The 15,000-nt window shown below is 52.0% G+C and overlaps 1 protein-coding gene across 1 annotated transcript in view; it reads right to left on the bottom strand.

Annotated features, from left to right (window-relative positions):
- sema5ba (sema domain, seven thrombospondin repeats (type 1 and type 1-like), transmembrane domain (TM) and short cytoplasmic domain, (semaphorin) 5Ba) overlaps positions 1-15,000 on the bottom strand; it is a 163,560-nt gene that overhangs the window by 58,664 nt on the left and 89,896 nt on the right. The window contains 3 exon segments of the mRNA XM_061234919.1: positions 172-385; positions 2,976-3,074; positions 3,849-3,911. Coding sequence (XP_061090903.1) covers positions 172-385; positions 2,976-3,074; positions 3,849-3,911 — 376 coding nt within the window.

Genomic DNA, 15,000 nt, shown 5'->3' with positions numbered 1-15,000 from the left:
TGCTATGGATCTGGGATATCTATGGTGAGAGGTTGCTATGGATCTGGGATATCTATGGTGAGAGGTTGCTATGGATCTGGGATATCTATGGTGAGAGGTTCCTTTGGATCTGGGATATCTGTGGTGAGAGGTTCCTATGGATCTGGGATATGTATGGAGAGAGGCCGGTACCGTTGAGCCACTTGGAGTTGTACTGGGCGGTGCGCAGGGGCGGCATGTTGCCCAGGCTGCGGTAGATGACGGGGTCGCGACCCGAGAAGTCGATGACCGTCGCGGCGTAGAGCTCGCCCCGCTCCGTCACCACGGCGGTGGAGTTGTGCCGCGGGTCGTAGGGGCAGCGGGCCACACCATTCACCCGGTCCAGCACCCTGCTCATGTTCCCGATCTGAGGGGGGGAGGGGTGTGTGTGTGTGGGAGGGAGGGAGGGGGGAGACAAGGTTTTAGGTCAGAACAGTATCAGACACACCATCAGATTTTCCAAATCTGTCCACAAAATATATTCGTTCGTAAAAGCCCCGATGCATACTGTAAATGTGAAATGTCAATATGCCAGATATTGGAAAACATATTCTACACCCTTCGAACATCTCCTAAAAGTACATTTGTTTAAATATACCGTATCATGCAGAAAATGAATATTGCTAAATACAGTACATCTCAAAGACAAACATTACATCGATATGCATATGAATTCATCCAGTATAACGGCACGGTGCTTGAATTCCATTATTCCTGACTGAACCCAGCCCGCAGCAGAGTGGATGTAGATCGCAACACAGCAGTGCTTTCCAGAACATAAAAACTCTGCAACAAATCGTTTTAAAAATATACACCCTGTGCCCACACACTCGCATGCATTAACGCTCAGAGTACAGCAGGAAACATCGCTTTAGGCATCTTCACTAATGTGGTGAAACTTCCATGTTGGGGTCAAAATTCCTGGCTGCACATTTTGATAAGATCGACAGTGGTTTCCGACACCAGGTTAAGCTGATGGGTTTTTCTAAACTCGGGCTCAGAATCGCAGGTGAGATGGAGGTGGGGGTACCTTCTATATGCCTTGTATATGCCACAGACTATAATGGCACTTATATAGTCATATATAGGTAGTGTTGTTTTGTATTAGCTGTTGTATTGTTGTACTCGGGGTATTCTAGCAGCCAACCATGGTATGCTAGTTTGTAAGTTGATGTATTCTACAAGGGCTCCGATTGTATCTGTATGGTCACGCTAGGACTCGGAACCGTGCTGTCCTCTAGGGTCCTCTTCACACTTGATCTGCACTTCGTTGTACGTCGCTCTGGATAAGAGCATCTGCTAAAGGCCTTGTAATGTAATGTAATGTAATGTAATGTAGTGTAGAGTAATGTAATGTAATGTAATGTAATGTAATTACATTATTGGCATTTGGCAGACGCTCTTATCCAGAGCGACGTACAGTTGATAGGCTAAGCAGGAGACAATCTTCCCCTGGAGCAATGCAGGTTTGAGGGCCTTGCTCAAGGGCCCAATGGCTGTGCGGATCTTATTGTGGCTACACCGGGATTAGAACCACCGACCTTGCGTGTCCCAGTCATTTACCTTAACCACTATACTACAGGCCACCCCGTAATGTAGTGTAGTGTAGTGTAGTGTAGTGTAATGTAATGTAATGTAATGTAATGTAATGTAATGTAATGTAATGTAGTGTAGTGTAGTGTAGTGCAGTGCAGTGTAGTGTAATGTAGTGTAATGTAGTGTAGTGTAATGTAGTGTAGTGTAATGTAGTGTACTGTAATGTAGTGTAATGTAGTGTAATGTAGTGTAATGTAGTGTAGTTTAGTGTAGTGTAGTGTAATGTAGTGTAGTGTAGTGTAGTGTAGTGCAGTCTGACAGGGGAGCAGGGAACGTGGTGTTTGAGACGGAGAACGACACGGCGGGAGAGCACATCAGAAGAGCCTTGCGCCACGGAGCCCAAAAGGGCTTTCTGGGATCAATGCCTCCGCCTTCGCCAAGAAAAGTCAAACTCAAACTGCCTGTGAGGAGAAACTGATGTTTTTTGGCCGGGCCGTTCCGTTAAAAGAGGACAGTTATAGAGTCGAGAGGAGAGACGCTCGCTCGCTCCCAGAGCCAGCTCCAGAGGCGGGGGAAAGGTTACTAAACGGCTGTATCATGAGATTTTATCAGCGATAATTACATTATCCCACAAGCCAAAAATTGCTAACGGAGAGGATTCGCTTTCCATTGATTTAAAAGTGCTGCGATAAGCGCAAAGCGATAACTTTTAACCACCTTTTCCGGCGGAATCAGCGGCAGAAGTAGTTATTCCAGAAGCCGCTCGAAGCGCCGAATTCTCATCCAGATTCTGTTTGAATTAGAGGCTGTCCGCCGGACAGGAGTCTCCCCTGACGCGTGATTGGATACTGCAGACCAGGGCAGGGCTGGGGGCTACTCAACTATTTAATCTTTTACTAATTATTCATAAATAGTTGTTTTCCGGGGTTTTTTAAGACCACTTGTTGAGAGTGGGGTGCATGTTGATCTGAGGGGGGTGGTGTCTTGGCAGGCTGGGCGTATTTATGAACTTGTTGTCCAGGAAACACAGGTTAGTGGAATGTTGGCACACTGACTTCTGGGGGTCTGTCGGGGTGGTGGTGGTGGCGTATGGAGACTCCTCCCCTTTCCTATACATCAATCAACCCCCCCCCCCCCCCCCCCCCGCCCCTCTCACCTGTTGGGTGGTGTAACCCCTCTCACCTGTCGGGTTGTATGACCCCCGCCCCTCTCACCTGTTGGGTGGTGTAACCCCTCTAACCTGTTGGGTGGTGTAACCCCTCTCACCTGTCGGGTTGTATGACCCCCCCCCCCCCTCCCCTCTCTCCTGTTGGGTGGTGTAACCCCTCTCACCTGTTGGGTGGTGTAACCCCTCTCACCTGTCGGGTTGTATGAGCACCGCCCCCCCCCTCTCACCTGTCGGGTGGTGTGACCCCTCTCACCTGTCGGGTGGTGCAGACGGGCAGGAAGGCGTTGGTGCCGCAGGTGAACACTCTCTTCCCGTTGACCAGCAGCACACGGATGTAGTTCTGGCACTCCACCTGCAGGGGGCAGAACACACAGGCATTACAGGCGGAGCGGCCAGTGGGAGGGCAGGGACAGTCCACAGCCCCCGCCTGCCTGCCCACGGCGCTAAAGGGGGACAGACTATATTTCTCACGGAGGGATTTACGGCGGGCGTGGGGGGGCGCTGGGTCTCCATTCTGATGTTGATTCTGGGGCTAAATACACAGGCCATAAATCCTCATCAGCCCGTTCAGCACGATGTGGAGAATCATATTAAATGCCTAAGTAAAGATCCAGCTCTTTCTCTCCGCTGACACAATTAGTTACCTGTCAGCGGCCGGGGGAAAAGTGAAGGAATCGTTTAAAAATACGCTCATTTCTCAAGCTTTTCATTCTTCTTTCTTCTTTTATCTCAAATCCATATGGAAACATGTTCTAATCGTGATTGGCAAATCAAGACTATATTTATATATTTCTTTAAAAAAGGAACTTGAAGCAGACGTATTGTCTAGGTTTCAAAGAGAAGTGATTGCTTTTTTTTTGGTTGCGCTTTAAAATGGCATCAAAATCAATTGAAGAAAAAAGAAACAAAATGGTCGCCGCATTCATCATCATTGGGGAAGAAAAGAATCTAATTTTCTTATCTGAAGGGAAAGGGCATATTTTAATAGTATGAAAAGATGAGGCTCTACCGCCCCCCACATTTCAGCCACTGAGCGGGCGTGGCCCGGCGTTTACGGGGCGAAGGAGCGGGGTTCGGCAGAATGAGGGTTTTGGGCAGAATCGGACGCTGAATGCCTCCCGCTCACCTCCGTCTTGCCTTTGCTCTGACAGGACCTCCGGGTGTCCTCGTCCGGGCCCCATTCCGTCGCCTGGGAAACCAAAAACAAACCGTGAGACCCACATTCCTCAACCTGCCCCTGTCCTCCACCCACTAACTCCACACGGACACACTCACCAGACACGGACACACTCACCAGACACGGACACACTGACCAAATACAGACACACTGACCAAATACAGACACACTGACCAAATACAGACACACTGACCAAATACAGACACGAACACACTAACCAGACACGGACACACTAACCAAATACAGACACACTGACCAAATACAGACACGAACACACTAACCAGACACGGACACACTAACCAAATACAGACACACTAACCAGACACGGACACACTAACCAGACACGGACACACTAACCAATTACAGACACACTAACCCAACATGGACACACTAACCAGACACAGACACACTAACCAAATACAGACACACTGACCAGACACGGACACACTGACCAAATACAGACACACTGACCAAATACAGACACACTAACCAGACACGGACACACTAACCAAATACAGACACACTAACCAGACACGGACACACTAACCAAATACAGACACACTAACCCGACACAGACACACTAACCAGACACGGACACACTAACCAAATACAGACACACTAACCCGACATGGACACACTAACCAGACACAGACACACTGAGACAAATGTCCGTCTCAACGAGTGTTTATAGTCTCACAATAAGAATCTCTCAAGTAGAAAACATTAGCTTGTCTTAAGGTTTACTGTTTGCTTGACAAGTGAATAGTTTTTATCTATCCCATTGGTAAATCATGAAATGAGTCACAAATTCTAACTTATAAGAGATTATATTACATTGGTAATATTTCCATCTTATTTCTCAATACAAGACAAGACCGAAAGCCACGAAGCTGAGAACGACATGTTCTGAGCCCTCAGGCGTGTTCATGTGTCACTCTCACCCGGCGATATCAGTGCGTGAAACATTACCGTCGGCTGTTTACCGCGCACGCTAACGTGCTAACGTGGAGATAAGCGAGGCGCGGGGTTCCTGGGGTGAAGTAACGCGGCCGTTGGGAGAAGGGAATGTAATTTGCATGTAAATGCAATCTCCCTTTCTCATCCAAGTGCAGCAATGCAGAGACCCCCCCCCCCCCCCCCACGCCCCTACACCCTCACGCCCCTCCGCCCCTCCCACCCCCCAATTACGCCGGCTCTGAGCAGCATCTCCTGTGTTTAATTATGGATGCAACACCGAGAGACCGAAAAACTCCTCCACCTTCTTTTATCTGCGGCAAGGCCACGGTGAGGAGACTCTCCTCTCTCTCTCTCTCTCACACTCCGTCTGCCTGCCTTCTCCCTTTCTTCCTCCATCCCTCCCTCCTCCCTCCCTTTCTTCTCTCCGCCCACCTGTCCTCCTCAGTCTTTCTTTCTCTCGTCAAACCTCCCTCTCTTTCTGCCTCACGTTCTAACTCTCTCATTCTCTCTCTCTCTCTCTCTCTCTCTCTCTCACTCAATTCTCCGGCCGGGTAGGCCCGTAAGAATGATGTGCTTTTTGGCCTGACCTCCTCTCTCTCAAAGGGACATGTCTGCTTGGCCAACTGACAGGGAGCCGCCTTCTTATTGAGCGACTGCCGACTTAACGGCTGAACGGCCGCCATTCCGGCTCAGCGGCTGAGCGGTCACAGAGGGGGCGGCCATTCCGGCTCCATCCACAGTGGGAACCCACCATACTAACTCTAGCCTGTGCAAGGGGGTGGAACCCAGTGCAGTGGGAACAGAAATAGGCGGCAAATCAACAGGTTCAATGTACAGATTAGTCACCACCGCCGCTTTGCAAAGTGACCATCGAGCGACGGGTAGAAAGCTTGGCGCTGGCTTTGGGCACAGAGGCTGAGCGAATGCGCTTAATTAACCCCCAACCCCCACAGAAACACAAACACGGAGAGGAAACAAGCCCTGGGCAATTAGCGGGCATGCCAGGACCATATTTATATTGGGTGTAATTGGCACACATGGCGAGGTCAACACCCGAGCCAAAGAAAAGAGCTGGATGAAAGCCTCACCTCCTCCTCCTCTACCTCCTCCTCCTCCTCTACCTCCTCCTCCTCCTCTACCTCCTCTACCTCCTCTTCCTCTACCTCCTCCTCCTCCTCTACCTCCTCCTCCCCCTCTACCTCCTCTACCTCCTCTACCTCCTGCTCTTCCTCAACCTCCTCTACCTCTTCCTCTTCCTCTACCTCCTCCTCTTCCTCTACCTCCTCCTCCTCCTCCTCCTCTACCTCCTCTACCTCCTCCTCTACCTCCTGCTCTTCCTCAACCTCCTCTACCTCTTCCTCTTCCTCTACCTCTTCCTCTTCCTCTTCCTCTACCTCCTCTACCTCCTCCTCTTCCTCTACCTCCTCCTCCTCCTCTACCTCCTCCTCTTCCTCTACCTCCTGCTCTTCCTCAACCTCCTCTACCTCTTCCTCTTCCTCTACCTCCTCCTCTTCCTCTACCTCTCTCAAAGCCTCCAAGCTCTATTTCAGCTGCCCACGCTGCCACACTGAGATGGACAGCATCCCCCCCACCCCCCCCCCCCCCCCACAATGAAAGTGAAGGGAGACGGGTTCCACATGGGCCCTGAGAGCCTCTGCAGGAGGAGAGTGGATTAAAGTCTGTCTGGAGTCCCGGCTGCCCTCGGCCTCATCGCTCCGTGCCAGCCTCAGGTGGCAGAGGCCAAGCTGATGGGGGGTTGTTCAGCTCTCCCCCCGTGTGGGGGTGTGGGGGTGTTGGGGGGGTGAATTCCTCAGTGGTGACTCATCCCTCAGGTCATTAGCATCCTGTCTGTGGGGGGGGGGGCTAAGCCACGGCTCCCTCTCTTTACATCGCCACGGACAATGAGGCTCTGACAGAGCAGGGGGAGGATCAGAGACGTGAAAGAGCGCTGTAAACACACACACACTCACACACTAACACACACTCTCACCCACACACACACTCACACACACACACTAACACACGCTCACACACACTCTCACTCACACACAAACACACACACACACACTCACACACTAACACACGCTCACACACACTCTCACTCACACACACACGCTCACACACACTCACACACTGACACACGCTCACACACACTCTCACTCACACACACACACGCTCACACACACTCACACACTAACACATGCTCACACACACTCACTAACACACACACACACACACTCACACGCACACACACGCACGCACACACACGCACACACACACACTCACACACGCTCACACACACTCACACACTGACACACGCTCACACACACTCTCACTCACACACACACGCTCACACACACACACACTCTCACTCACACACACACACACACTCACACACTAACACACGCTCACACACACTCTCACTCACACACACACACACACACACACACTCACACACTAACACACGCTCACACACACTCTCACTCACACACACACGCTCACACACACTCACACACTAACACACGCTCACACACACTCACACACTAACACATGCTCACACACACTCACTAACACACACACACACACACACACACACTCACGCTCACACTCACGCTCACACACAGACACACACACAGACACACAGACACACACACACACACACACACACACACACACATTTACCCGCGGAAATCAGGAAAAAGGATTCAACGCAAAAAACCGTGGCGGGTCCCAGGATGTATACTCCTGGCAGTAATTGGCGGTTTGTGAAAGAGGTGTATGTATGTTGGGTGACAGACCGCACTTCCTGTGTGTGGCAGCTCAGGAGTTCAGCCCTTAGAGCGCATAAATCCCTCATGACAGGCGTGATAAAAGCATAGGGGCGCTGGCGGTGAGGGGGGGGCTAAGCCCTTAAGACGACTTTCAGGTGCCTGTACTCGAGTCCCGAGACTGAGACCAAAAACAGGAACCGGACCGTTTCTCAGAAACATAATTGCATAAAAGCATCTGCATCCTTGGTGATTTTTCTTGGCTTTATTTTTTTTTATCAGCCGTTGTTGTCGACTGAGAAACTTTACAAGGGGAAAACCAGAATCAGCATTTTCACCCCGAAACGCATGGAGGTAGAGATTTCCGCTCCTGGAAAGCAGTAGAAATTTCTCTGTATACCCGGAGCGATAAATCACACAGCCTGATTTCTCCAGACCCCAAGTCTGTACTGTGTGACGCATCCCCGCAATTTCATTTAACACAATTAGCTGATTACAGTCATGTGTCTCTCTCGGGCTCCTGTCAGCCCCGGCAACAGAAAGCCATTTCTTAAACCACATGATTAAGAGTCTCCCCGCTCTTAAAAAACATGAACAATCTCTCCGTTAAACATAATCCGCAAACACAATCACGAGATCGTGTCTTTGGCATAAATGGATTTACTGTATCCAGGATTGTGTTACTGAAGTGAGATCTGTGGGAATCGGAGTGCGTCTCATGGAGATGAAGCAGCGGCTCTCCCTGTGTGACCCCCGTCCTCCAGACAGGGTCTGTAATGAAAACAAGCAGGTGTGACACCCCGCCCGGCTCAGGAATAAAGCGCCCGGGAGGCGGGGGGCCGTGGAGGTGATTAACCCCAGTGTGGGATCAAACACCTGGTCTGTGTGCTAATCCCCAAACACAACTTTACACTGGAATTACTGTCACAAATCAGATAGGGTCTACGTGTTAACCCTCTTATGGAGCAACACCCACTGCGCTCTCACACACTCACACACACTCTCACTCTCTCACACTCACTCACACTCACTCACACTCACTCACACTCACTCACACTCACTCACACTCACTCACTCACACTCACTCACACTCACTCACACTCACTCACACTCACTCACACTCACTCACACTCACTCACACTCACTCACACTCACACACACTCACACACACTCACACACACTCACACACTCTCACACACTCTCACACACACTCACACACACTCACACACACTCACACACACTCACACACACTCACACACACTCACACACACTCACACACTCACACACTCACACACTCACACACTCACACACACTCTCACACACTCTCACACACTCTCACACACTCTCACACACTCTCACACACTCTCACACACTCTCACACACACGCCTCAACCCTCCTCTATGTTTTAATAAAGATTTGCATAAGCGCATTGTCCTCCAATGCCTGCCCTGATTGAGGTGCAGTGTCTCCGCCCCCAGAAGAGCGGGTAACCATCCGTCTCCGTGGCCCCCCGTCTGAAAGAGCCTCTTCTTCAGCAGCCCCCCCCCACCAGGCTCGGTCCTTTACCAGAGCCCCCCTATTCACGCCGGGCCCCCTCCCATTCACACCACCCCTGATAGATGTGACAGGACTCTCAATGGAGCTCGGCTTTGTCCCCGAACACTGATCCCCGCATAAGAGCCCGCAGCCCCCCCCAAACAGCGCTTTCACAACACGACACCCCCCGTCTCACCCCCACCGCCCCCCGCCCCCCAAACAGCGCTTTCACAAGACGGCACCCCCGTCTCACCCCCACCCCGGTCACAATGGGCGAGCCCCCGTTCTAAAACACAATCCATTTAGCACGCACGCCCCCCTCCCCCGCCCGCGGTGCCGGCTGAATTGGCGGTTCTGGCGCTGTGGGGTATTGTGCGGGGGTCAGCGGGGCGGGTCAGTGGAGGCTCTTTGAAGTCCCGCGGCCAGTAACCAATCACATTCCAGCACAGATGGAGAGGGGGGGGGAACAACGCTGCGTTATCAGAATGTCCGCAAAGTGATTGCAACGTAACCGCAATATAACCCCAACAGCCTCTGCAAAGCAACTTGGGTGTAGGGATAGTATTCATTTTTGGATTCAAATACTTAAAGCAAACACAAAACAAATACTATTTCAACCCTGTTCTGCGGCTATGTTACCACAATGTCTCTACAACCTTACCGCAACGTCACCGCACTGCAAAAATGTCTGTCTTAACAAGTGTTTTATTCTTGGAATAAAATTTAAGATCTTTTATTTTTCTTCTCCCAAGCAGAAGATATTAGCTTGATTAAAGTTACTGTTTGCTTTACAAGTGAAGTTTCCATTAGCAAGCTCTTATCCCATTAGCAAATCTTGAAATGAGTCAAAGCAATCTCACCCCCTTGGCAATATTTCTGTCTTATTTGGCAAAAACGTAAAGGAAAATAAGGAAATAAGGTTTTTAAGTCTCAATAAAAGTACTTAAATACTTGTTAAGATTGATTTCTGTCTTGGTTCTTGCAGAGCGCAGTGCTACAGTGTGACTAGCAGAGGCACCGCACACAGGTTGGTGAGATCTTTCTTCAGAGATCTGGCCAGTTCAGTCTTCCCAGCGGAAGGAGCGCTCTTAAAGATGGCGGTCTCAGAGATGAGACTCTTCTCTGTGATGGATAAAGACGAACGCTGCCATCCATCTACACAGTTCAAGGGTATCCACCCCTAAGTCATAAAACTCACATTAATAATTAAGCCTCGGAAAAACCGTAGATGAAAATTAATCATGGAACGAATTCATTAATTCATGCGTGACTCACTCAGCGATGAGGTCACACGATGGGAGTGTGGGTGTCTGTCTGTCTGTGTATGCGTGTGTGTGTGTGTCTGTTTATTTGTGTACGTGAGTGTGAGTGTGTGTGTGAGTGTGTGAGTGAGTGTGAGTGTGTGTGTGAGTGTGTGTGAGTGTGTGCGGTGTGTGTGAGTGTGAGTCTGTGTGAGTCTGTGTGAGTGTGTGTGTGAGTGTGTGTGAGTGTGAGTGTGAGTGTGAGTGTGTGTGTGAGTGTGTGTGAGTGTGTGCGAGTGTGTGTGAGTGTGTGAGTGTGTGTGTGAGTGTGAGTGCGTGAGTGTGTGTGAGTGTAAGTGTGCGTGTGAGTGTGTGAGTGTGTGTGTGAGTGTGTGTGAGTGTGTGTGTGAGTGTGTGTGTGAGTGTGTGTGTGAGTGTGTGTGAGTGTGTGTGTGTGTGAGTGTGAGTGTGAGTGTGTGTGTGAGTGTGTGTAAGTGTGTGTGTGAGTGTGTGAGTGTGTGTGTGAGTGTGTGAGTGTGTGTGTGTAAGTGAATCCCTCCTCCTCTCCAGGTGAGCCTGCAGTATTGTGTACAGTACTGAAGTACAGGAACCAACACGTCGGGGATTTAATCTGGGTCCAGACAAAATAAATCTTGTTTTGTCTCTTCCACAGGGAGAGGGAGACTCCGGGGAATAAACACGCCGCTCCCATTTCAGAGCCCGGAACGCCGAATCCCATCTCCCCCCGCTCCGCCCGGAACGCCTCTGCGTGCCCCTCGTTACGGGCGTCTCTGGAGGCCCGTCAGGGGGAGACGCGTTCCCGTGCGGCTTTGGGGAAACCAGCGCGAAGAACCCCTTCAGCCGCGGCTGCAAGAGAGGGTCTGAGAGAGAGATGAAGAGGTCAAGGGTCAGCGGGCGCGACCATCTCACTCTCCATCTCTCCATCTCTCCGTCCCTCCCTCTCTCTCCCTACCTCTCTCCCTCCCTCCCTCTCCCTACCTCTCTCCCTCCCTCCCTCTCCCCCTATCTCTCTACCTCTCTCCAGGTTTTGCTGATGCAGCATATGAAACACTTCCCACTCAAAGCATGTTTAACTTCTGCTTATAGCCCCAGCATATGCCTGGCTCCTTTGTTCCATACGTACCCAAAAACCATCCGGCAGAAATATATAAACTGGGCCACACCGCACCTTTTCATATCAGAGCAAAATCACCACGAGAAATCTACAGCGAAAAAAAGAAGAAGTCGGGAAACGGAAAGTCAAGTGCAAAGTAAAATAAAAAATCTAAATCAGGGGAGAAAAAGCGATGCTTTAGAAAGAGAGATGCAAATGGCCTCCGCTCAGTGGAAATGAAGATGCACGGGCACGCTCCGCTCCGAGCCTGACCGTCTCCTCGTCCTCTTCCTGCAGAAATCTCTCACAAAACGAATCAGACGGGCACTCAGCAGCCAGACGAGAGCGGAGAGAGACAGGAAACACGGGGAGCGATGATGGGGAGACGGGCCACCTCTATTTAAGGAGAAATCTGACGGCAGGTGTTTATTCCCGCACTTACAGGGAAAAACGGACAGATAAGAAGCAAAGCGGTATTCTCAGGCAAATGGAAAAACATCTTTAAAACTATAAAGGCGCAGGAGGTCAAATTTTTTAAAAAAAGGAAAAGAAAAAGAAGATTTTTTTTGTGGGATGTGGGGAGAGAAATATACCATACAGGAGGAGTTTAAATGTTTCTGATAGGCTGGATCTGTTAATTGATTATATGTGGTTATATATTTTAATACAATAATAATGTCGTTATTTATCGACATCCATCCATCCATCCATCCATCCATTATCTTAACCCGCTTATCCTAAACAGGGTCGCAGGGGGGCTGGAGCCTATCCCATCATACATTGGGCGAAAGGCAGGAATACACCCTGGACAGGTCGCCAGTCCATCGCAGGGCACATTTATCCAAAGTGACGTACAGTTGATGAGACCAAGCGGTGGCCAATCTCCCCTGGAGCGATGCAGGGTTAAGGGCCTCGCTCAAGGGCCCAACAGCTGTGCGGATCTTACTGTGGCTACACCGGGATTAGAACCACCAACCTTCTGGGTGCAGTCAAGCACCTTAGCCGCTAGGCTACAGGTCACCCTCGTAAAAACCCTTCGTCTCGCGATGGGTTTGTGAAATAAAGGTTAAAGAACTGGACTGATTATGTTCTTGGTTTATGCGCACAGACAGACCGCTCGGTGGGTGGTCAAGGTTCACAGTGAAACACGATCATCAGCGCTCTCTTGATTAATCTCCTCCACAGTATGTGCACACAAACATGGCATGACTTGTTCCTCACCTTTGCAACTGCACGCAAATAGGAAATATCTTCCTAATTGTTTTAGCAACTGTGAGCATTGTGGGTCCATAATGTGTCTTGCGACTTAACCCACTGTGTCTCTTCAACGGGGAAAGAACCTGACCAGAGAAGCAGTTATTCTGCTAAGACTTACATGCTTACACTAGGCTGGTTTGTGTCTTGCTGTACAGAACCCATGTCACTAGGCTTGCACGAAGAAGAGGTTGAGGTCTACACCGTGGATTCTAACGCTTGGGTGTGGACTGGATCATCATTTTGAAAAGTCCTTTCTCACCCCAAATATATAAAAAATAAGAAATGGCAAAGACAGTATGCCACCTCTTCTAGGGTTTCAAAAACCTTTTCTCAGACTGATAAAGTCTGTGGATGAAAAGCATTGCTGAGAGCAAACATTTTTCTGAGGCTTGTAGTCTATACCCCAGGACTCGATAAGAGGTTGTATTCTCTTTAAAAATACAGTTTTTTTTGCCATTTTCTTTCCCTGATTTGCTCGTTTTTCTTTCTTGAGATTTGCCTGCCGTTTTGAGCTCTTCTTGTTAACCACTCCCTGTGATTGGGCTCGTCCAGAACCCTTTAAAAACGCCGATGCTCTGGCCAGCCAGGCGCAGGCCGCGTGTCGGGGTGAGCAGGCCCAGTGCCTGAGACTCAGCGCGTCGTACGGGGGCAGCGTGTCGGGAGGAGCAGGCCCAGAGCCTGAGACTCAGCGTGTCGTACGGAGGCAGCGTGTCGGGGTGAGCAGGCCCAGAGCCTGAGACTCAGCGTGTCGTACGGAGGCAGCGTGTCGGGAGGAGACTCAGCGCGTCGTACGGGGGCAGCGTGTCAGGAGGAGCAGGCCCAGGGCCTGAGACTCAGCGTGTCGTACGGAGGCAGCGTGTCGGGGTGAGCAGGCCCAGGGCCTGAGACTCAGCGTGTCGTACGGAGGCAGCGTGTCGTACGGAGGCAGCGTGTCGGGAGGAGCAGGCCCAGAGCCTGAGACTCAGCGTGTCGTACGGAGGCAGCGTGTCGGGGTGAGCAGGCCCAGGGCCTGAGACTCAGCGTGTCGTACGGGGGCAGCGTGTCGGGAGGAGCAGGCTCAGGGCCTGAGACTCAGCGTGTCGTACGGGGGCAGCGTGTCGGGAGGAGCAGGCCCAGGGCCTGAGACTCAGCGTGTCGTACGGAGGCAGCGTGTCGGGGTGAGCAGGCTCAGGGCCTGAGACTCAGCGCGTCGTACGGAGGCAGCGTGTCGGGGTGACCAGGCCCAGGGCCTGAGACTCAGCGTGTCGTACGGGGGCAGCGTGTCGGGAGGAGCAGGCCCAGGGCCTGAGACTCAGCGTGTCGTACGGAGGCAGCGTGTCGGGAGGAGACTCAGCGTGTCGTACGGGGGCAGCGTGTCGGGAGGAGCAGGCCCAGGGCCTGAGACTCAGCGTGTCGTACGGAGGCCGCGTGTCGAGAGGAGCAGGCCCAGGGCCTGAGACTCAGCGTGTCGTACGGGGGCAGCGTGTCGGGAGGAGCAGGCTCAGGGCCTGAGACTCAGCGTGTCGTACGGGGGCAGCGTGTCGGGAGGAGCAGGCCCAGGGCCTGAGACTCAGCATGTCGTACGGAGGCAGCGTGTCGGGAGGAGACTCAGCGTGTCGTACGGGGGCAGCGTGTCGGGAGGAGCAGGCCCAGGGCCTGAGACTCAGCGTGTCGTACGGAGGCCGCGTGTCGGGAGGAGCAGGCCCAGGGCCTGAGACTCAGCGTGTCGTACGGAGGCAGCGTGTCGGGGTGAGCAGGCCCAGGGCCTGAGACTCAGCGTGTCGTACGGAGGCAGCGTGTCGGGAGGAGCAGGCCCAGAGCCTGAGACTCAGCGTGTCGTACGGAGGCAGCGTGTCGGGGTGAGCAGGCTCAGGGCCTGAGACTCAGCGCGTCGTACGGAGGCAGCGTGTCGGGAGGAGCAGGCCCAGGGCCTGAGACTCAGCGTGTCGTACGGGGGCAGCGTGTCGGGGTGGGCAGGCCCAGGGCCTGAGACTCAGCGCGTCGTACGGAGGCAGCGTGTCGGGAGGAGCAGGCCCAGGGCCTGAGACTCAGCGTGTCGTACGGAGGCAGCGTGTCGGGGTGAGCAGGCTCAGGGCCTGAGACTCAGCGCGTCGTACGGAGGCAGCGTGTCGGGAGGAGCAGGCCCAGAGCCTGAGACTCAGCGTGTCGTACGGAGGCAGCGTGTCGGGAGGAGCAGGCCCAGAGCCTGAGACTCAGCGTGTCGTACGGAGGCAGCGTGTCGGGAGGA

Source organism: Conger conger, chromosome 3, assembly GCF_963514075.1.
Source record: "Conger conger chromosome 3, fConCon1.1, whole genome shotgun sequence".
Classification (NCBI taxonomy): Eukaryota; Metazoa; Chordata; class Actinopteri; order Anguilliformes; family Congridae; genus Conger; species Conger conger.
The sequence above is the reverse complement of the archived record's forward strand: the minus strand, read 5'-3'. Positions and strand labels throughout refer to the sequence as shown.